Consider the following 23,861-nt stretch of genomic DNA (forward strand, 5'->3'; position numbering starts at 1 on the left):
GACAATAAGCCTGAATACTTAAGGTGAAGAAAAAAAAAAGCCTGAGCTAGAATTAGAAAATGATGATGGGAAAGGAAATTGAAAAAGAATAGGAGATCGAGGTCTTAAATGTTAATGTCAATTAATATGTTTTTTCTTTTTAGTATAACAATTCGGAGATATAGGGAATTGAATTTCAGATCTCGAGGGAAGGAGTACATGCAAATTAAAGTTGAACTATGCTCAGGTTTGTATGTCAATGAAAATGTTGGTGGAATTATTGGTAAAATATTAATATCAGTGGATATTTCTAGCAAAATTATAAAAAATGAAAAATTATTAACAAATATGAAAGGAACAAATAGCATTTCACACTTTTTAAAGAAATTAAAATTATTAATATTAATATTTTGTCAATACGTTTTAGTTTCAGTGATATTATGTTGGTATTTTTTATATTTTGTCGAGTTTGTGCGAACTATATAAACATATCATTCGCTATTTTTGTTGATGCTGAATCATTTACATATGAAAATGCCGATAAACAATATCAACATATCAACAAAAATTTAATAGCCGGGAGACTACCAACCTTTTTTCACCACATAAGAAAACAATAGATTGAGTAAAGCTAAATTTATAACAAATATTTTTTATAAAAATTAATAGTTTCCACAGCACCATTAAATGTTTGACAATTAAGATACAGAAGTGCAAAAACAAATACTTTTCATAAAAGTCAATGACCTATCAATTTTTTAACGGCGATTTGGTCCTCACCGTTAAGAGCTAAGCATTTTAATTTCCATAAAAATTACCATGTGACGATATGCATATCCTTAACTCCAACTTAATAGTCAGAGTGTTCATATCCGCACACGAAAGAAAAAGAGAGGGAGAGATGCATTCTCAAAATTTTATTATTCTTTGGTAACAAACCAATGTTGTTCAATTTCATTGATTTTATTAAGAAATTTAAGTATTTGACAACTATTTATATTTCTTGTTTTTCATTTTTTTGACACGTTTTCAAAATTGTATAGAAATTTTGGAAACAACAAAAACAAGTTCTTTGTTGCTTGTTTTCATTTTCAATTTATTTCAACATAAAAAATCTTGATTAATCATTCTTGCGTCCATGAAGGTTAGGGTTATGCAACTCTTTTTTTCTTTATTAAAAATAAGAAACAGAAATGTTATCAAACTAACTCTCAGCTCGTTTTGTGTTACTTGTTATGCACATCTTCGAAGAAATTTGACGGAGAAGTGTTCCTTTTCTTTTTATTAAATAGTTTTGAAACTATCATTTTTTTTTTTCGTAATTTTTTAAAAAACTAACTCTTCTCTCTGAAAAAGTTCGGCTCAATGCATAAACTTGCTGAAGTAGAAAAATGGGGACACAGCTAAACACTTGCATTGTGTTGTCGTACGATTCTTATTTATTTTTTGGTTTAATTAAAATGATTTTTTGGAGAAAAAAGTTTAGTTTTATTTTTCACCTAACTCGTTATTAAATCCATCACCTTGCGAACCAATTTTCTTGCAGCATTAAAAAGCTCCATTTATGAAATAAAATACATGGACATTATTACTATCGTGCATAGGACATTAATTATTATTATTATTATTGTTATTATTTTCAGTTGCATGGAATAAGATTTTTTTTTTTAATTTAAATCTTGATTTATGAAATTTTAAATTTATTTTATTTTGGTCCCTAAATTTCTAAAATACCTTGACCCTTGTAAAATTGTCAGTCTGTACCCTAAAGTTTTTTCTTCTTTTTCTAAATTTGGTCTTTTTAAAAAAAAAAAACAACGCGTAAAGTGCACTTTAAAATTACTTTTCTACTCCTTCCTCCCCACTTTTTTTCTTTATTTTTTAACCTCTCTAAAGAACAGAATATTTTTTTTCTTATACCAAGAACTTTAACATATTTCTAGATTGTCAAAATTTTTGTTTAGAGAGGTTAAAGAAGAAACGAAGAAATTGGGGTAAGAATGAGTAGAAAATTAGTAATTTTCAAAGTGTAATTTATGTCAGAAAGAGCCATAATAATTATCTTTTAGAGAACGACCCAAATTTCTAAAACCAAAAACTTTGTACATGAAGACAATTTCCCTTGACTCTTACCATTAATTTATCTTTTGTTATCAATTTTTAGTAAATGGATGATGTGACTAACACATCGATGTAAACATATATTTAAACCATATAGATTAGGTGAGTGTTTCTTTTAATTTATTTTCTTGAGTTCGACGAATAGTAGAGAATGTCAATATTAAACATACATCAGCAATATATTTACTCTTTATCTTGAGGTTGATAGTTCAAATCTCTACAATTATATTAATTGTAATAAAGAAGGTAAAGGAGAAAATTCAAACCTCCAATTTTTTTTTTTAAAAAAACAAGTAATGCTTTGACGGATATCAATTATCATTTCTTGAGGGCGATGGTTTGATCTTCCACCCGAACAGTTCAAAGCTCAGATCTTTAGAAAAACAAGTGATACTTTGACACGTATAGTTTATCATTTTCCAAGGTCGATAATTTGATCAGTTGAATTGAAACCATGGGTTGTTAAAGCACGTAGAAGTTGCGTGTTCATTACGTCGATAATTTGATCTGTGCACTTCTATTCATGAGGTCAATCCCATCTCCCTCGACTTTCCATTTTCACCGTTTTTTTTTCAACGCTTTCCCATGCCAAATTACACCATGTGTAAATTCTTCTTAATTCTCGAAGTTTTTAATGTCGACGTTGTGGAAATATTTAAAAATCATTTGATAACGTTTTTTTTTTCTTGTTTTATTAAAAGATTTAAATTTTTGACAATTATTTATGTTTCTTATTTTTCATTTGTTTTCCAGATTTTTAGGAAAGAACAAAATCAAATTTCTTATTTGTTGTTCTTATTTGTAATTTATTTTCAAAACATGAATAAAAATATTGTTTTATCATTCTAGACTTATAAAGAATAAGAAATAGTTATCGAATGTAATTATGTTTGTCTTTATTAAAAAGGAAAAAACGAGAAATGAGAACGTTATTAAATGGGCCCTTAAAATCTCGATTTTACAAAAAATGACTATGAAATATCGACAAAGTGTCGATGTCGATGAATATTTCTAGAAAAATAATGAAAATAAAAATTTTAAAAGATATATTTAAATTTGTTTAAATTCCTTATTATTAATATTAGGTTCATATCAGTGATATTTTGTTGATAATTTTTATAATTTGTGTATTTTTTGCCATGATATTTCAAAAATATCGATTAATCCCTTATGTCAATGTCAAATCTATGAACATATGGAAATGTTGATGATAGAATACTAATATGTTGACGAAAATTTAATATACCGATTAATTCTTCATGTTTTTTTGGTTGAATATCCGATTTGGTTTTTGAACCTTGAGAGTTGTGTCTAGTAAGTATTTAAAATTATAAAGTGTCTAAAGAGATCCCAAAACTACTTTTTGATATTGTGTTTAATAGGTTCCCAAAGACTGACAAAATTTTTTATAAGTTAGTATCTATTGAATATGAAATGAAAAGTTTTAAATGACCTATTAAATATAAAATTTTGATGTCTCAAATTTGAAAATAAAAAACAAAATATGTTCTTCTATTTATTTTATTTTTAACAAATAGATAACTACATATATTAATACGAGTATGAAAATAATAGCATATACCAAAATAATTGATTTTTTTAAGCATAGAGAAACAAAATAGACAATTTACAAGTATGACACCGAAATAGTTATTTTATAATTCATTTAGGGAAGCAAGTAGACATATTTTGGTATTTTAATGATAAAAAGATTTAAACTTAAGTTATTACCACATATGGCACAGCCTCAACCAAAATTAACTAATAAAAAAAAGTTCAAAAATTATATGTATAATTCAACTTAAATTTTGTGTCTTTTAAACTTTTAAATGATTTGTCTTAATGATTAAACTTTGTATATAATTGTTAATAAATTTTGGTTAATCCTTTTAGTGATCTACATGCACAGATAACAACAAATAACTAAAAAATGATGTTTATATGGAGAAGTTTAATTATTAAAATATAATGTTTTGACAGTTTATGAACTACAATTTGTCTTTAAATTAGAGTACAAGTTGAAGAAAAAAAAAGATTAACTTAATTCAGCTCATTATTGAGTTGCTTCAATTAGTCACGTAAATCAGAATTGATTGGTTAGATTTTGAATTTTAATAATTAAAAATATAACTCCTATTTACGGATTAAAATCATGTGACAAAACATGAAATTAATAATAAGATTATTATATTTCAAGCCTTTTAAAAAAAGTGATCGTATTAAAATAATTGGTAAAATATAAAGCTTCATTATTTACTCACGTTCCGCATCCCCAATCTCATATATATCTGAAATTTAAGAATAAAATAAAATCTCATATATTTCTTTTTATATAGAGATAATCGGTTTCGTATTTTTAGCTTTGTTCATTTTGATATTTTTAAAACCTCCATTTTAATTGATGTACTTTCAATTTTTTTTTTCATTTTTGTCAATGTATTGTTAAAATATCTATTTTAGTCACTGTCATTTTTAAAACTGACTATTTTGATATCTTTATTTTTTATATGAGATCTTTTTAGAATTAACACTTGGCTCCTTAAATATTTTAAAATATAACCATAAATTTGTATCGAAAGATTTTCATTGCGTAGAAAATTTGTGTTAAAATTTTGTAAAAATAAACTAAATTATTCACTTTTTAAAAATGTCACAAACTAAAATAGTCCGAAAGTACCATGACTAACCAAAGCCTATAAATTGGGGGACCCATTGTATTTTTCAGGTACACAAATCTATTGCACCTATCCTGGGTGATAGATCAGACCTAGACTGACTTGAGCATCTCTCTATGCACAAAATTTTGAGCATAGGTTTTCTGATCTTGTGTTTGAGCTTCGTCAGGACAATCCATTTTTGTGATTAAACAATATTGATGTCGATGGAAATATCAATAAAATATTGATGTCGATAGATATTTACAAAAAAAGGTTATAAAAAATTTTGTAAGAAATATTTAAATTAACAAATAAGTCTTTCATCATTTTTAAATAAGCTAAAAATAATTAATATTTTTTTTTCTTTTAGTATGAAAAATGATTTAATATCAATACCATATCAATGTTAGTAATATTTGATTGATATTGTGTTTATATATATATATTCTTTTTTTTTGCAATATATGGTAATGTCGTTTTATTTTTCACATTGATATCGAATCCATAGATACAGAGAAATATCAATAGAAATGTTGACATGAGGAAGAAAATTTAATACCTTAATGTCAAGAAGTTTGTGATAAGTCTATAAATTTAATTAGTTTAACATTTATTTACAGTCGAAATTAACTCATCATCATAAAATAAAGTAAAAGATGAAGATTCCCTCTACAGTCTACACTTCCACTCCACCCTCCCAACTAAATACGGCTGTTTGTTTTTCTCTTTAAAACGTGTCGGTATCATTTATCAAACCCCCTCACTTTCAAACTATTTCAAATTTAACCCCTCTTTTTCCCCTTAATTAACAAACAACCAAAACAAAAACATATCCCTCCCTCAGTCCCTGCCTGCTACTGTTCCAAAAGAACTCCACTTTCTCTCTCTAAAAACCTTCCATTCTCTCTCCTTCAATTTCAGTTTCCCCCATAAATTATTCACTCCAATTCCCCCTTTTCTCTCGAATCTGGTTTTTTCCCACTTCCCCACTATGGAAAATGGTGCTCCTCTGAGATTCCTCCTCCCTCTCGCCGCCGTTCTCCTCATTTTTCCGGCCACATTGTGGTCTCTTCCGGCCACCGACCGCCGGACCTCCGCCGGGGCTGTCTCCTCCAAGTACCAGATCGAATGCACAATGTGCTCTGCTTGTGACAATCCCTGCGGCCAGTATCTGTCTCCGCCGCCGCCGCCGCCGTCCCCTCCTCCTCCCGTCAACTGCCCGCCGCCGCCGTCTCCCCCCTCCTCCGGCACCTACTACTACTACTCCCCGCCCCCACCGGCCCAGCCCACTTACACCTACTCTTCCCCGCCGCCGCCACGTGGAATCATCGGTGGGTACTACCAGCCGCCGCCGTACAGCAATTACCCGGCGCCGCCGCCGCCGAACCCGATTGTGCCGTATTTCCCATTTTACTACCACACTCCGCCGCCGGGCTCCTCCGCCGCCGCCCATTTGACGGCCACTTCCGCTTGCTCTGTTTTTACTGCTACTTTATTTACTCTTTTACTCGCTTTGTTTTAGTGCAAATTACAGGGAAGGGGGAAAAAGGAAATTTCAATAATGGCGGATTCGCAGATCTGGGAAATCGAGAAAGGGGGGTTTCGATCTTCGAAGAAGATGACGAGAAATTGCAGATCGGGAATTTGCATTTTGGGGTAAAGAAAATTTTCTCATCCCAAATTCCCCCAAATCTCCATGGGCATTAGATTGATTTGTAATCGGCTGACTACGTATAAAATTATATAATGTGTTTTTTCTTTTTTTTTTTCTACTTGTATTCTAAATTCAATTCGTCAAGAAAAAACAAAAACAAAATTGTATGTATCGAATCTTCTTCTCCATTGTGTTTTTTAGTTTCAAGAACATAATAATAATAATAACAATGTTTGGTAGAATGATTTTTCGATGTTCTTGCTCTGTTCATCAATGGCGAATGTGGGTCTAATTTGTTTTCAGAAGTTCATTAAAGAAAATTTCTTGAAGATTGAGAGAAATTGAATCGGTGGAAATTGTTGGTGGGTTCTGAATTTTTCTGATTGATTCAGTGGCATGAAACTGTGTTCTGTTCTTCATGACAAATTTGTAATTTTCTACTCTCTCTCTCTCTTTATTCTCTGTTTATATAATTTTGATTTGAACAAAGCCTTTAATCATGGGCTTAAATCTGGGGGTGTCTCTAAATCATCTTACAACTTACAAGTTGTTTTTATAAACTTTTTTTTTTTAATTTTTATTTTGGAGGTTTAGTTGTCTAGAATAAAAATTCAAACATGTTTGACTAGTTAGTAAAAGTTTTGTTTTTCTTTAATTTGTTTACATGGAAGATTCTGGATAGTTACATAATAACTTTAACATTTATTAATTAATGAACAAATATTTTTTTCTTATAAATGTTTTGGATAAGAAGGTGGCAAATAATCTTTAAAATTTGGTTGTTTGTTTTTTAAAGTAACTGAATTTTTAAATAAATATCGTGGGAATAAGTAAATACAATGTAAAAAGAAGTTAAATATGAAACTATAAATTCATTTCATAAACTTCAATATATTGAATTATTTGACGATTTTGTCGATTTTTAAGTAGTTTATGATACATCTTTAAACTATCAATTATCTTTTTAATAGTTTTTGTTATAAACATATTAGTGAAAAGTTCATTGAGTATAAGTAAGGTTTAGATCTTTCATAAATATATTTACCAAATTAAAAATATATTGATAGAAGAACACTAACATGAGATATCTATTATGTAAACTTTAGGACAAATAGTTTGATAGACTTGATAAGTTAGCATTCTATTGAGAGGTTAACCAAAAAAAAAAAAAATGTCTATGAAACTAAAATTTTTTGAGATCCAAAAAATTATATAAATACGCTACTCAAAGTGGAATCTGCAAATTACAAAAATAACTAAATGGAATATTATGTGTTTGGTTTGATGTAGTTTTTTTTTAGGGTCTTTTCTCCTTTCTTGTTTCGTCTTTTTCCTTTCTTATTTCTTAATAAAGAAAAATAGAACTGTATTGATCACTCTTATTATTTATTTTTCTATTTTTGATCATTCTTATTATTTATTTATTTTTTATTTTAAAAAATAAAAACATGTTTAGCAACACTACATAATTTTATGTTAAAATTAAATATTTAAAATGTTACCTTTTATTTATTTTTTAAATATTTATAATACATTTTATAAGTCAATGATGATAAGATACTATTTTTATTCATGTTTTAAAGAAATAGAAATGAGAATATAATTAAAAAACTTTGATTTTGTTGCACAATTTCGAAAACACATTTATAAGAAACGAGAAAAAAACAGAATATACTTGCCAAATTCATATATTTTTTAAAAATTAGAAGTTGAAAACGTTACCAAGCATTGGTAAGTATTAAAATGACTTGTTTAATTCCCATTATTCAAGAAATATAAAAAGATTCATTAGAAAAATCGAATCAAATATAACCGACGAGAATCTTGAGAGATCAACCTTTTAGTGCAAAAGCATATAGCCATATTTTCTAATCAATTAATCAAGAAATTAGAGCATGCTTTCAATATTTTTTTAGCAAAGAAAATACCCTTTTAAGGGAATTTCACTATTCTGTCACGAACAAAATGTACCAAAAGAAAAATTAAAAATAGAAAAATTCCAACTTTATTCCAATCATAATTAATAATCGCATGTGCCACCAAAAAGCCAAGTCCTTCTTTTTTGATATCAAAAGGAGGTGTGAAAAGACAGTTTGCACTTTTTTTGTCGAATTGCGTTTTAATGTACCAAACTCGTTCTGCACCGTCCGATTCATCTTCACATTCTTTTAATTTAAGATGTAAAATTACAAATTTGGTCTCCCATCTATCTCATTAATTATAGAACTTCAAATTATGCCCCATAAATTTGTGGAGGTTCAAAATCGTCTCTATAGATTCTAAATTTTGAAAAGTATCCAATAAATCATAGATTTATGAATATTTTAAGTTGTTTCAAAAGTTATTAATATATTAATTACACTTTTTTTTAATTTTCAGAGATGTATTTTTGGAAGTGGAGAGATTCGTTAAATATAAATTTGGATTAAATTTAAAATTTAATCAAATTAGAAAGAAGACAAAGAAGAAGGGCATTTAATGTAATTTGTAATAGTGGAAGGGACAAGGACAAGCTGTGGGGACAGGATTAGCTGGATCGCACGCATAGTAATGTGTGGTGGACCCTTTTTAATCGAGCATCCTATGAATTTCTTTATGGTTGTTATTTATTAATTAATGTCGAATTTCCAAGAAGTAAAAAAAAAAACAATTCAGAAAGAAGAAAAAGAAAACAGAAAGTTAAAATTAAAAACCGCTTAAAAAAAAGGAAAACGGAAGGTTAATTTTGGTATTTTGAATTTTATATTCATGCAAACGTCAGCATCATCGGAGGGACAGCCTGGCAACGGTTCTGGAGCGTGGTCGAAGACCATTTGTCAACGTGATCTTTTCTTTTTGTCAGCCAGCCCATTTAAATACACCATATTTTATTTACTAAATTTTTTGAAATTTTAACAATAAATTTATATTAAAAGTTTCTTTTCAAGTTTAAACTGGAGAGTATATTTTAATATACAATTTAAAAATACAATAATCAAAAATCAAAAGTAGATGACCAAAATAGTATTTAAACATTTATTTTAAAACTTACATTTTTTCTCTTTTAAAATTTTATGCCTATAAATTAACTTTTTTATCTAAAATTTGACTAAGATTTCATTAACAATTTTAATAATATGCCATTCAATTTAGAGCATAAATACTATTTTAATTTCAATTTTTGAGGCTAAATCTTATTCACATTACTATAGTTAATTCAATATAACTTAATTTAGATGCGTTAGACTCATGATTTATTCAAATTCAACTTTCATGTGTATAAATATCATTGTCATGAATGACCTAGGTGCACATTCTACCAAACTCGGTTGAATTTTACCTAGGCTTTTTTCCATCGAAGTTTCGTTATTTGATGTTTAAAATCACATCAACAAACACTATTATATAAATTAGTTGAATGCTCAACCATTGTTTTTTGTATTTTAGGCTATAAACTTAATAATATTATAATAAAATATATTTGTTGACAATGAATTTTAGAGAGGACCACATGTTCTTCGGATAAGCATTTTTCTATCGAGGGGCAAATGAACCTACAACTAGAAAAATCAACGTTGGTACGGTGTCCCGCCTAATACACTCCGACAATCAATTCAATAATCTGAGTAAAGAAATAGGAGTAGACACCAAGTGTTTAGTAATAGATTTTTTCAGGGACACCCCGAGCCGTACAAGGCCCTGATGAAGGAAGGGCGGACGTCCTGACAGTCAGTGGGTGGTACATCCGCTTGATGGTTTGTCCCCTTGCGGTTGTAAGTTGTAGTCCTTGACGTCTCATCTGTACAGCTATGATGGTGGCGTGTCCAGCTTGAATTTCTCCCTCAACGATATTAGTACTTAAAAATGAATCTTAATATTTAATTAAATTAATGAATAATTAACCAAATCAAAATTTTAAAAAGGACTAATCACAATCAAGAAATACAATCAATTATTAACATTGGAAATCAACATATGAAATGATCTACAGTTTTGAAGACTTGTGAGTTAATGCAACTTCATAAATCTACAGTTTTGAAGTTCAAATTTTGCAGTTTCCTTTTTCTTTTGAAGAAGAAAATTGAAACCCCATTAGTGTTAAGGAGTTGCATTCAATTCTTATTGATGTTTTAAACAAGACAAGTTCTGATTGAAATGAAAACTGAATCATCTAAAGCATATATATAAACTCTCTCCTCCAATTCCTTTTCACCATCCCTTAATTTCTTTCTAATCTTGATTTTGAGGGTGTGGATCCATTTTTTCTGTTGTAGCACCAACCAGTTCAAGGACTCCTACACCACCATCATAAAGGTAATATCTTTACAAATTTTCCAATCTTCTTCCATTAAATTAAGTCCAAGAGCATCAAAATTTAGATGAAAAACTTTTGATTTACTTATCTACTATAGTTTCATTTGTTTCTGCTCAATATTTGACAGGATTTTGACAATGGAATGCCACTTCCTTTTGATTTTCTTTCTTGCTTTTATACCAACCATTTTGGCTCGCAATGTTACGATCGGTAGGATTGTGGTTAATGGAACCACAACGATAGCAGAAACCGACGAAAATTACATCTGCTTGACTATGGATATTTGGCCCCATAATGAGTGTAATAGTTGGACGAAACTTTGTGCTTGGGATGGCCGTGCATCTATGCTCAATGTGGTGAGAATCTAGCTACGGGATCAAAAGAAGAACAAAAGAAAAAAATACATTTTAAATCGTCGTATTTTATTAATTATCTCTCTTCTTCCTTTGTTCTAGGATTTATATCTTCCTATCCTTGTCAATGCAGTGAAAGGTTTGGCTCTTTTCAACACATTATTAATAATCTCTCTATTCAATTTAACTAATTAAAGTTGATATTATAGTAAAAATCTAACTAAATTTTGCTCTATAATATCATTAGCTTTCAAGTCTCTAAGGATTAGAGTAGGAGGTACTTTGCAAGACAGATTGATTTATAATGTTGGACCCTTCAAGGGACTTTGTCACCCATTCCAAGCAAACAAAGATTTGTTATTCGACTTCTCCGAGGGATGTTTGTACGTGGAAAGATGGGATGATTTGAATGATTTTTTCAACAAGACAGGGTATGTTATTCTAGAATATGATTTTTCTTAGTTCTTTCCTCTATATCTTCGTTTTTCCTCCTACTCAATAATTTTCTTCAGGGCCATTGTGACTTTCGGCTTGAACGCCCTTCTCGGGAAGTACAAGACAAAAGGAATTCAATGGGAAGGAGATTGGAACTACAGCAATGCCGAAGCGCTTATTCAATACACGGTCGAAAAGAATTATCAAATAAATTCATGGGAGTTTGGTAAGTTAAATAATACTACAAATTGACTGTTTTGGTTGAGTCGTCGTGTGAGATTATTTACTTCATGCTCACCGAGACACGTGGCGCTATAACATGGGTGCAGGTCCGCTATTCTACCAATCCCATTACACATTTTACGCATAAATTATAGTTTTCCAACATTGAGAAACCCCTTTTTGATTTGTAGGTGATGACCCCAAATTGATCTATAGGTTCGTTGATCCTAGATACCTTAGCCAAATTTCAAATGTATTTAAACAACTTGAGAACACAATTAAAAGACATGGCCCTTGGTCTGCTGCTTGGGTTGGAGAAGCTGGTGGAGCCTATCATGGTGGCAGTCCTCATATTTCTGATGCATTTATCAACAGTTTTTGGTAATTAAAAACTCATGCAAACTGCTTTTTTCTTTTTTTTTTTGTGGGTAATTTATTTGAATATGAACTGAATTATAGGTACTTGGATCAACTTGGGATGGCTGCTTTGTACAATACCAAAGTATATTGTAGACAGACTTTGATGGGTGGAATCTATGGTGTCCTTAAAGCCTCAACTTTAGTTCCTACGCCGGATTACTACGGGTAAAGCGATTAATTTTTTTTCTCGATCTTTAAAAGAAGTCTGGTTTAATTTGGTGTTGTGTTTTTCATTAGGGCACTTCTCTTTCACCGACTCATGGGTCCGGATGTTCTCAAGGTTCATAACAATGTCTCATCATATCTTCGCAGTTATGCTCATTGTTCAAGAGGAAGAGTAAGAAGCTAATCCTTTTAGATATGGTTAGATTATAAAGAAATAAAGACACTATAATGTGTAATTGATTTATGTATTTATGATCATCTTCTTGTAGTCTGGTGTAACCTTGCTTTTCATCAATCTGAGCAACGAAACCGACTTTGAAATCAATACTAAAAACCGCATCCACATGAGTTTGCATAAAAGCAATCCCACGAGAAATGGTTCTCATCCAAAGAACAATCCAAGTGGAGGACTCTCAGAAGATGGAAGAAAAATATCATCTCATAGGGAAGAGTATCATTTGACTCCAAAAGATGACCTACTTAGAAGCTCCACCGTGCTTTTAAATGGGAGTCCATTAGAGATCACAAAAGATGGAGAATTGCCAGATCTTACACCTATTTACCGTGAGAGTAACTCCTCAATATTTATTACTACTTGGTCGGTTGCTTTCATTGTCATCCCTGACTTTGTCGCTCCAGCCTGCAAGTTGTGATTTGGATGCACCCTTACTTTATTTCAATTTCAATCCACTCTTTATTTTACTAGTGAGCAACGTAGTATGCAAGTTAGAGTTGTGTATCGTCTAAAATAAATATGAAATACACCATACATTATGAAATATAATGCATTTTCTTTCTTTCTCAATACTATGTCATTACATATATCATACTTATTCCGCGATTACAATCCTATGAATTCAAATATTAAGTTGGAAAAACTTTGGCAAAAGATTAGACTTTGATTATTTATTTTAAATAGAAAAAAAAACTTTTATATATTTTTCCAAAAATAATAAAAATAATAAATACATTTTTTCCTATTCTCGGAGAGACGCTCTGGCAGTGGATTCTTTTGCATTCCGTCTCCTTCCTTTTCTCATGTCTATATTGCGAGTTTACAATTGTGATATCAATCTTCTAATCCCTCGAGTAACTCTTTTATATATATTGCTACTTGGATCCATCCCCATTCAATATTCTAAATTATTGATTTGGGTTCACTATTTCATTTATTTTATTGAAATTATTTTAATCAACTCAACTAAAAATTATGTAGTGTTTAATATAAATATGAACGAAAGGCGAGACAAAATTACGAACCCAAAAAACTAAAAATAATGAAAAATGAAAACGCATCAAGAAATACGACGTCGTATTGCATTTATTCTCATTAGACCATAAGCCCATACCAGCCCAGATCTATTTATGGCCCTTATAGAAGCTCTAGGGAAATGAGCCAATGGAAATTTTGGGGAAATAAACAATATATATATATATATGCACTACGGATAAAAAAAAATTACTTGTTTGTAGTAATAATTAATTTATAAGTATTGATACTTAAATATTTAATTATGATAAAATCAAAATAATTGACTGAGTATGCCTTAATTTTTGTTAATGTTGCCAAATTATACTTCAATCAAACAAGTTTTAATGGTTTTTAATATTAATATTCAAAATTTATTTCATTTTAGTCACTAAAATTTCCAAATACTAATCCACTGGACTTTGCATAAAAAAACCATATGGGTTATTATTTAAAAATTTTATAATTATCTAATAAAAACTAAGGTAAATACATCTTTTGTATATTTATCTAATTACTAAATGTTTTTTTTTTGGTAAATAAATGCTGAAGTCACATGTGATAGAGTAAGTCACGTCCAAATTTTAAACAATATTTAAATTTTTATTAAATCAAAAATAAAAAATTTGATGACAGCGACTAAACATGTTTTGTTTATTTACCTAATTAATTGATATATAATATTAGTACACCGGGATGGAGGATTCGTACTCAACCTTTCAGTCAGAGACAGATGACAATTACCGTTATTTCCTTGAGCTAAATTTATGTTGGTGGAGAATAATTTGAGTTTAAGTCATAATTGGGTCCTTTTTACAAAATACTTAACTTAATATAGACATGTTTTTTATTTATTTACCTAATTAATTATATACCTAGACAAATACTATATTAGATATGATTGTTCTAAAAACATTTAATTTGAACTAAAAATAAATATTTAATTTATTGCCATTCTAAAAAAAACTCTTGTTGAATGAGTCAGGGTAAAAATTAAAATAATTTTTTTATACATAGTTTAAGGACTAATATAATATTTAAAGTGAGATTAAAATAATTTATTTCAAACATAAATCTTTTTTCTCTTAAAGAAAATTTTTTTCAACCATCAAAATAAGATTTAAACCCATAACTATAAAAGTTACCTTTTTTTTTTCTTTTATGATCTTAAATATAGAATAGAAATGATGAAAAAGACAGTTATCCTAATGATAACTTATTTGGAGCAAAATGATTGGATGCAAAAATCCATTCCCTTATTCTCCACCCCATGCATCACTGCCACAAAAGTTATGGATAACATTTATTTTCTTATTACTATTTTTCTTTTTCTTTTTTTGTCAAAATGTATATTTATTTTATAAAATTTATGTTTTCCAGCTCAATTTTAAAGGTCTTGTTTGGTAATTTATAAAAATATCAGTAGAAATGTCAATATCGATAAATATTTTTTAAAAAATATAGAAAAATATTTTGACAATAAATATTTTTAAATATCAAATAAACACCACTTTTCAAATAAGTTAAAATGGACTAATATTAATATTAATTATATCCATATTAGTGATGCTTTTTATATTTTGTCAATTTTTTTTGTAATACTATAAAATGTTGATTCACATCGAACGTATGGATAGAAATGTCAATATATCAATGGAATTTAATAACCTATTACAACTCCATATTATTTTATTTCGTTATTTCTTTTTTCTTTAGAATAACACCCCATGGTTTTTTCCTATAGGTCATACAATTTATTTAATGATAAATTTATTTTTTCGTTGTTTTGTTTTAAATCTTATGATTATTTATAATAATTTTCTTTTATCTTGTTTTCGTTTAAAACAAAACTTTCAAAATGTTGTTTATGGAATTTTGATTAAAAAAAAGTATACCATTTATTTCAAAGTATGTTTTATAACAAAAGTAGTATTCTATTTATAAAGAAATATAACTTTAAAAATTAAAAAAAAAACATTTAAGATGGATATCAAACTAACTTTAAGATGTTATTTAATTTAAATCATATATTTGGCCTTTAGACTTTAGTAATTAATGATGTCGGTTTAGTTTTTGAACTTTCAAACATTATACGTTAGTTCTAAACTTTGTATTTTTTTTCTTAAACAAACTATTTTAACTCCTAACATTGATATTTCATTAATTATTGAACAAAACAATTGAATCATGTCAAGATAACAAGCTAACATTCTACATTTAACTTCAAACACAAGTCCATGAAATATTTATTAATAAATTAGATGAATAAAAGACATGTCAATGTCAAATTTCTACTAATTAATTTTTTAAAAAAATAAAATGGTTGTATAAATTTCATATACTGAAAAAAAAATCAGAGTTTAGAAATCAAAACAATGCAGGGAACATATTCATTATTTAATAATATAGAGTGTTTGAAATAATTTATAATTTCAAAATTTGATAATGGAATCCCAATTTTCCTTTTAAGTCAAACTTCTAATTGACAAACATTTTATTCTATCAATGTATTATGGACTCTTAGAAAATCTAAACGTGAGGATGAATTCATTCTGGCATGAAAAATGAGGGCTTGACTTTCCAAATATGCTCTTCCCTTTTTCTTAGAACATTGAAATCCCAAATAAAAAGTACTCCTATCGCAACTAAATATCTTTAAATTTCTTACAAATGGAAAAGAAAAATACAAAAAAAAAAATAAATTTTTTTCTATATTTTAAAAAAATTAGGGAACCTTCAAATTTTTAGTAGTAGTCAATGACCCATTAACCTTCCAAATAATATCATATTTCTCATCCTTGAATGCAAAATCATTCCCTCCACTTGTATTAATTTGTTAATTTTATAAACTCCCTTTCAAAATGGCCTAAACATAACCCAAGTGGGTTATCAAATATTAATATGTGCAACTTCAGTTACCTTAAAACAACAATAAATGAACACCCAAAACCACAAACTAATTAAGAATTGCTACACAAATCTGAAATCACCAATTACAAGTTCAAATAAGGCTTGGTTGAAGTTGGATTTTAAGCCCTTTTTCTTTTTCGAATTGAGATCAAGATCATGATAATCAGTGACAGTGTTCAACAAAAATTCATTCATTATCCAACTCTTCCAACACAACTACATTACTCATTACTCTCCAACAACTAAAGAACAAATGGTTAGTCAATACAACAAAAAAAAGAGAGCTATAGGGAGGGAGTGAGGGGATGAATAATAAAGAAAAATTTCACTCAATATGTGGGAGGGAGAGGGAAAGATTTAAACAAAATGGAAGAAGATACACTTCAAAGGGTCAGATTTTGCTGGCTTTCTTTGTTTTGTTTCCTTCTTATTGCTCTTTTTTTTCTGATCACATCATCATCAATGGCTCTTTTTTAAGCATAAACAGAGCCATATGAGAGAGCCATCAACAGAACAGCAGCTTGTTCTTCCTCTCCCAACTTCTTCCTCTGCCTCTCCACAGTAGATCTCTGCATCAAAACTTCTCTCCCCAAAGCCAAAAGCCTCTGTTTCAAACTATCCCTTAGCCTACTACTACTACTGTTACTGCTTATATTGCTACTGCTTTTTTTGCTCTTCTTGTCCTCCACAACCCCTTTGCTCAGCCCCAAGATCGCCCTCCTCTTCTTCCTGCTTCTGATCCCGCACGCATTGCAAAGAGACTGTCAAATCAGAGTAACAGAAAACAGAGATCAGATATTTGGATCAGCTTGAAGAAATCCTGTGGGGTGGTTTGGTTTGGTTTATTAGATTAGATCAGTTGAATCTCCTCACCTTGGGGCCGGCGGGGCCGCCCCTCCACAAGGGGGTTTTTGAAGTGCCGCAGTCGGCGCAGGTCTTCTTGTTCTGCTCGTTCACTTGGCTCTCCTCCGACGAAACCCCGCCGGAGTTCTTCCCGGACATGTCCTCCGACTCCGATCCCTGCACGATTAACAACGCTGATCAGAAACCCGGAGAGAAATCTCAGAATCAGAAGCGAATCGAGAGAAACAGAGGGTGTTTACTCACTCTGTCACTCGGATCCAGCATCATCCGGCCGCTAATGGAGAGATCTGAGAGAAACCCAGATCTCAAGAACCCAAAACTCCAAGTGGGCAGTGAGGAAAACGATCGGAAAATCACGGAATCAAATGTGGGTGTCCCGATCAGAGGCAGGGGAACGGGATCGGAGAGAGAAGGAAGGCACCCAGAAGCAGGAGAGGAAGGGATGAAACCCAGAAAGCAGAAATGAAGGCGGAAACTGAAGGGGAAGCAAAATGGATAAGAGGGAGCGAGAAAGAAAGAGATAAGAGAAGGAGAGGCTATGGAGTGAAGAGAAAGCAAAAAAAGTAGAGAAAACCGAGGGAAAACGAAAGATTGAAAGGGAAGGAGGGAAAGAAAATTGAGATTGAGAATGAAAATTGAAATGGGAATGGAACCGACACAAAAGCAGTGGCCGCAGCGGATCTGAAAAAACCATCCTTAAATATACGCACAAGAGAGGGAGAAGAGGGCGCCAGGCGAAACCCTAGCGACCCTCTCGCTGTTTTTTCCTTAATGACGGAAATACCCCTGAGTGAAAAAACAAAACCCCGCCAAAAACTACCCCCAAATCAACAAAAAGGGCGCCACTCCCTCCATCTCTCTGGTCGTTTTATTTGATTTGTATTTTCTTTTTATACGTCTTACTGTTCGTGTCAATTTGTACGCATTTTGATTAATTTCTCTAGAAAATCATTTGATCTTATCATATTTAGTGTCGAGAAAACAGAGGAATTGGATCTTAAGGATGGTGGCAATTATGAAATTTGAACTCATTCATTCTTAATTAATCCATATCTTTTTTTACTAGTGAACCACTAAGGATGCTTATTTGATTTAGATTATTTTGACTCGGTTTGATGACTATTTTGTTTTTTGTTTTATATTTTTTAACCAAATATGCTTTTTCGGTCACAATTTATTTAATATATTGCTACCTTTCTATGCTTAAACTCTTGGCCAATTTTTTCAAAAAAAAAAATCTACTTTTTTAAGATTTTAAAATTTGACTTCAATTTTGAAAACAGTTCAAATAAGCATATGCAAAACAAAAAAAAATATGGGTAGAAGTAGTGTTTACCAATTTAATTTTCAAAAACTAGAGAGTCAAGAACAAAATATTATCAAATTGGTCATTAATGAATCGCTAAATATATGTTCTAGTTTTAGTCCATATTGTTTAAATGATTATCGCGTTAGTTTTCAATTTAAAAAAAAAAATTCAATTATTGTCTGGTGAGTTTGATAGAAATTAAGAGGGGAGAAAAATTAAGCTAGAGAATAAAAGCTTTAAGATTAGGTTTCATTTCTTATAAATTTGAATGATGAATTAAAATATTCCTCTTCTATATGCAGTCTAATATATTCTCTAAATTTATGTTTTGGTTTAAGTATGCGTTGTTTTAAAAAAATATACTATTTTCGTGGTTAAATATTAAAATTGGTTAATAGTAAAAAAGTGAAAATTTCTACCTAAGTTATTTAGAAATTTGAAGAGAAATGAGAAATTTTACCTTTCTAAATTCTCTTATGACTCGCTTTTTAACGTTCCCGTTTCTTGTTCATGTTTCCTCATTTTTAATTAAAAAAAATAGAATTGCATGACTCCAACACCCATGAATTTAAGGGTTATCAAATAATATTTATATTTATGTTTTTATAGCAAATTGGAAACGAAAACAACACACAAGAAACTTGTTTTGTTGTTTCGAAAATTTCTATATAATTTTGAGAATATTTCTGACAAATGAGAAACAAGAAATATAATTAGTTGCAAAATGTTTAGGATTCTTAATAAAATTGAAAACGAGAAATAAGAAATGAGAATATTATCTAACAAACCCTTAATTTTTCTTTTTAAATTTTTAACAACCCATGAAGTATTGTATTTCTTAAGTTTATTATCAACTAATCTCAACATTCAACGAGAGAACATGTACGATTATAAAAGTTAAATTATAAGAGATTAAATTAAAAAAAAAAACACTCAATTAATTACAATTAAAGGAAAACCAAACTTGGACTTAATTCAGCATTCAGTTGCCACGTTACATCTCCACCGTCTGATTTCAGATTAGTCAACGTGGGCTCTACTTTTGGGAGTTTGAATTTGGCGGCAACTTCGAATTTCACATTAAAAAAAACAAAACAAAACAAAAAAAAAACAAATTTTGACCTTATGAGAAAAAATAAATAAATAAAGAAAAAAACAATTTTTGGTCTCAATATCACTCCATAGTCCAAACGCTGTCTTAAGAAAATATGTGATGGAGAGAACACCACTTTTTTTTCCTTTTTCCTTTTTCTTTTGTTATATTTAATAAGTGGTAATCTTATAACCAAGTTGCTTACTTAACACCACATAAAAGAAAGAAAATAGATTAGATTATGTTATCTTTTCTCGATCTCTAATTAATCCAAATCAATCAATTATGATCCATTAATCTTACAAGTAAGAACACGCAAGATCGATAGACTTATCTCTTTTACACGTCTCATCATCATGTAAGATAGAAGATTGAATTTAGATATCAATTAAACGTCAAAATTTTTTAGTTTTTCCAAAAATATTGATATGGTTCAACCATTAAGTGAATATTTATAATAATTAGAAAAATCGTATAAATACATAAAGAGTTGACATTCAATTTTTCTAAATGAGTGGTTTGACGTGAGCTTAACTTAATGGTCAAGTCATCTCCACCTTCCTTAAAACGAGGTAGGTGCGAATCTTAACCTACAAATTTGTGGCATAATATTAAAATAAAAATCTAAAATCGATGAGTTTCTTTTTTTTCTTTTTTAGTGATTACGAGATTTAAATCTTTCACCTCACGGTATGTTATTCTATATCTTAATTCATTGAGTTTTGTTCAAATTAATCCATTGATTCATAAATCATTATTGCTAGTATCTATATATATAATAAGGTTGATTATTCAAAATTTTTTAAATATTTTTAACATTAAAATAAAAATACATTTCTTCTTAATATCATTCGATTTATTTAAAAGAAAAGCATATCGTGCGTGAGATTGCAAATTAAAATATAAATAATTAATAAAATCTATTGAATTTGACTAACACCCAATTGAGACATCAGTTGAATTTGTTTGACTGAGGAGTTGGTAACAGTCGATTTTAAGCATATTAAATAAATAAAAAACATATATTTTAATTCAATTAAAATTTTGTTTAAAAAATTATTAACTACACAATCTATCTATTTTCTATTTTAGTGTTTTGAAGTCTAAAACTCTGAATTTGGTTCTCAAACTTCTTATCCATTGGTTTTTACCTCAATTAAAAAAAAATTGTAATTTTGGTTCTTCAAAGTTTTTATTTTTTATTTTTAACTCCACAATGTAAAAATCGTAAATTTAATATATCATGATAATAATCATATCAAGTTCTAATTAATTATTTTTGATACAGGTCAAATTTGACGTTCAATAAAGGTTTAAAATTAGGTAATAAATACATTTTCAGTACATTTGCACAATATTTCTATCAAGTCTCATAATTCAAAAAACTACAAATTATCTTTTGAGACCGGTTTAAATGGTTGAAAATGGTCTCTAAGCTGAATTATGTATGTATGGTTTTCACCACGAGTGAAAAAAAAAAAACCTCAAAATGTGCCTTTGAGCTACGAAAAATATTGATATTTCAAGAGGAGCATCGTGAGGTAATACTTACCTTTTCTTCCCTTGTTACTTCAATTTCTGAGTATCCATTAAACTAAGTATTTAGAGCTAGCATTAGTTTTGATCATAGATGAATAAAAAACTCTCAAGTTTTCATTGAAAGAAGGAAGATATTGATAATTTCGAGAGGTATTAACATAAAAAGGGAAGAAAAAAACTAATTAGCTAAGTTAAAGTATATATATGCTAGCTTGATAATCCAAAATGTACATATATACTAGACAAGAGGTAACAAATAAAAAGAAATAATATACTTAATTACCATTAAAAAAAATTTGTCTCAACAAGAGTTGCTTCAACTAGCTCGAATGTAATTGAGGAAGAATTTCAACCACCCATTTTGTGAAGAAGCAAGGGCATTAAAAGCCAAGCTGGAAGATTTTGTATTGAAGAGAAAAATAACAATGAATTTGATCAATTAAAAACAACATACCAATATAATTCCACTGTATCATGATTGAGTCAGTCAGATCAAATATACTATTTTAGACCAAAAAGATTTTACGCTCACATTAAATTATAAGATAAATAGTCACGAAATCACTATCGACTTAATGACATGAAATCATAGAGATTTAGATCATAAAAAACGAAAATAAATAACACGACATAATATATATGGTCCCTAGTCCCACGAACCATCATAATGAATTAATCATCATTTACTATATTCTTTTAGATAGCTCCAAACTAAAAAAATATGATGTTATTCTCGAACTACAAAAAATCAACAGTGACAATCAAAAGATATATGTGAAATAATAATTGGTATGTCAGAACCATCTAGGAAGATGACGTTACCATTCAATTACCTAATTATAAAAGATATCTCATTCAATTTTATGTATTTTAACATCATTTTAATTTAGTGTGATATTTTCGTAAACATTTAGTGAAATTTGAACCTAGCTCATATAGATAGCGTATCCATTATTATTCATGAATAGCTCATGTGGATAATGCATCAAAGTTGATGGTTCAATATTTCACCTTGCGATGGTGAACTAATAAAATAAATAAAGAAAATGCTAATACTTTTGAACATGGAAAGCTTCGAAATCTATTATAAACATTTTCAGTTCAACATGTTGGTGTGAAAATTTGGACCTTTAATATTTTAGTAGAAAAATATATGTTTTAACCAATTGAGCTATGTTTTTTTAAATGAACAGTATCTACTATAAATATTTTTTAGTAACCAAGTTTGTAATTGAACCTATCACATAATAAAATATTAAAAGAAATTTGAGTAAAATACATTTTTAGTCAATTGAGATTTAAGTTAGGATTCTATTTGGTCCCGTTTCAAAATGCGACAGTTTAGTTCCTGAGATTTTAAAAATAGTTCTAAATAGTCCCTAAATTACCGTAAATTTTTTTAGAGAAATGTGACATGGTAGCATTATATATATGTGTGGCATATTTTTTAATTTTAAAATATTTTTATTGGTGACAATGTGACATGGAAAAATATTAAAATTAAAATATAATTTTATCCCCATCTCCTATCCCTTCTCCTCTCTCCCAATTTGGGAGGCTTCTTTCATCCCCTCTTCTCAAGTACTCCACCGTCCGCCGTTGTTATGGGGCTGCCCACAAATGTATAGATAAAGAAAAGAAGAAAAAAATGTGGAATTTTCTATCTCCACAGACTGAATTTTCATCTCCACAGACTTCTTCAATTTCTGCTTCTTCCTCCTCTCTTGCCCTTTTACTCCTGTAACTTCATCATCTTTTTACCTTAATTATTTTTGGAATTGGAAATGAGAGTCCCAAACTGAGAAGAATCCGTAATGGTGGTGGTGTTCCAGAAGTGGAGGTGAAAGTTAATTGTGAAGAACAGATGGAGAATTTTCGATTTCGTGCCTTACGAGAAAAAGGCAGGGGAAGAACAAGATAAAGAAAATGAAGAGAAAGACGAGATTTGAGAAAGCAACTGAAGCAAGATTCAGAAAAAATGGGGGAAAACGAAACGAAACCAGGGGGGATAGAAGAGAAGGAAATGAGAAAAGATTTGAGAAAACAAGTGAAAATCGATTTCGTCAATATTTGGGTCGAGTCCATGGAGTTCGTCAGGGAGTTTGGGGAGAGTATAATTCTCTGGTAAGCTAGAGATCCATCAGGAAGCAGTTGGAGGAACGTTGGAGAACGAGACGACAGGGGGAGGAGAGAAGGTGAGGGAGAAAGTTTTATTTTAATTTTAATAATTCTTTTTCCATGTCACCAATAAAAATAATTTAAAATTAAAAAAATATGTCACACTGTCATGTCATATTTCTGTTAAAAAATTAATAATTTTTTTCCATGTCACCAATAAAAATAATTTAAAATTAAAAAAAATATGCCACACATATATATACTACTGTCATGTCATATTTTTGTTAAAAAATCTAACGATAATTTAACCCGGACCATTTAGAACTATTTTCAAAACCTCACGACTAAAATGTCGCATTTTGAAATCTAGGGACCAAATATAATCCTAACCTAAATCTCAGGGATATTTTAGCTAAGAAATTTTAGGATAGGATTTGATGTCATTGGAATCCATGGGACATCTTTAACCTCCCTAATGG

The 23,861-nt window shown here is 29.6% G+C and overlaps 3 protein-coding genes across 4 annotated transcripts; 2 read left to right on the forward strand and 1 right to left on the reverse strand.

Annotated features, from left to right (window-relative positions):
• The first annotated feature begins 5,552 nt into the window (after positions 1–5,552).
• LOC111009142 (hydroxyproline-rich glycoprotein family protein) lies at positions 5,553–6,653 on the forward strand. The gene has a single exon (XM_022282098.2). It carries the CDS (start codon positions 5,749–5,751, stop codon positions 6,277–6,279), a length of 531 nt encoding a protein of 176 aa, XP_022137790.1. The 5' UTR covers positions 5,553–5,748; the 3' UTR covers positions 6,280–6,653.
• Positions 6,654–10,365: 3,712 nt separating this feature from the next.
• LOC111009315 (heparanase-like protein 1) lies at positions 10,366–13,105 on the forward strand. 2 transcript variants are annotated; one of them, XM_088124380.1, is made up of 10 exons: positions 10,366–10,393; positions 10,665–10,704; positions 10,833–11,061; positions 11,161–11,197; positions 11,306–11,489; positions 11,571–11,719; positions 11,907–12,096; positions 12,175–12,300; positions 12,373–12,472; positions 12,570–13,105. In XM_088124380.1, exons 3-10 carry the CDS (start codon positions 10,843–10,845, stop codon positions 12,951–12,953), a joined length of 1,389 nt encoding a protein of 462 aa, XP_087980506.1. In that variant the 5' UTR covers positions 10,366–10,393; positions 10,665–10,704; positions 10,833–10,842; the 3' UTR covers positions 12,954–13,105. The 2 variants fall into 2 exon arrangements, with proteins under 2 accessions (XP_087980506.1, XP_022138056.1); XM_022282364.2 differs by lacking the exon at positions 10,366–10,393 and having other exon boundaries at positions 10,400–10,704.
• A 3,521-nt stretch (positions 13,106–16,626) lies between these two features.
• Positions 16,627–18,041, reverse strand: LOC111009131 (GATA transcription factor 15). Its single transcript, XM_022282078.2, has 3 exons — positions 17,567–18,041; positions 17,333–17,479; positions 16,627–17,220 (listed from the first exon to the last, which is right to left on the reverse strand). Exons 1-3 carry the CDS (start codon positions 17,588–17,590, stop codon positions 16,933–16,935), a joined length of 459 nt encoding a protein of 152 aa, XP_022137770.1. The 5' UTR covers positions 17,591–18,041; the 3' UTR covers positions 16,627–16,932.
• Positions 18,042–23,861: the final 5,820 nt, after the last annotated feature.

The sequence above is a fragment of the Momordica charantia genome, assembly GCF_013281855.1.
Source record: "Momordica charantia cultivar OHB3-1 chromosome 5 unlocalized genomic scaffold, Mcharantia_2.0 BLBB01000005.1, whole genome shotgun sequence".
Taxonomy (NCBI): domain Eukaryota; kingdom Viridiplantae; phylum Streptophyta; class Magnoliopsida; order Cucurbitales; family Cucurbitaceae; genus Momordica; species Momordica charantia.

Excerpts from the sequence above, each read along its gene's own strand:
- LOC111009142 (XM_022282098.2), top strand. The coding sequence starts at position 5,749 with ATGGAAAATGGTGCTCCTCTGAGATTCCTCCTCCCTCTCGCCGCCGTT.
- LOC111009131 (XM_022282078.2), bottom strand. The coding sequence starts at position 17,590 with ATGATGCTGGATCCGAGTGACAGA. Across the intron at positions 17,480-17,566 it reads TGCTGGATCCGAGTGACAGA|GGATCGGAGTCGGAGGACAT; the intron begins GTGAGTAAACAC and ends TTAATCGTGCAG. Across the intron at positions 17,221-17,332 it reads GCGGCCCCGCCGGCCCCAAG|TCTCTTTGCAATGCGTGCGG; the intron begins GTGAGGAGATTC and ends CTGATTTGACAG.
- LOC111009315 (XM_088124380.1), top strand. The coding sequence starts at position 10,843 with ATGGAATGCCACTTCCTTTTGATTTTCTTTCTTGCTTTTATACCAACC. Across the intron at positions 11,062-11,160 it reads GTGCATCTATGCTCAATGTG|GATTTATATCTTCCTATCCT; the intron begins GTGAGAATCTAG and ends CCTTTGTTCTAG. Across the intron at positions 11,198-11,305 it reads CCTTGTCAATGCAGTGAAAG|CTTTCAAGTCTCTAAGGATT; the intron begins GTTTGGCTCTTT and ends TAATATCATTAG.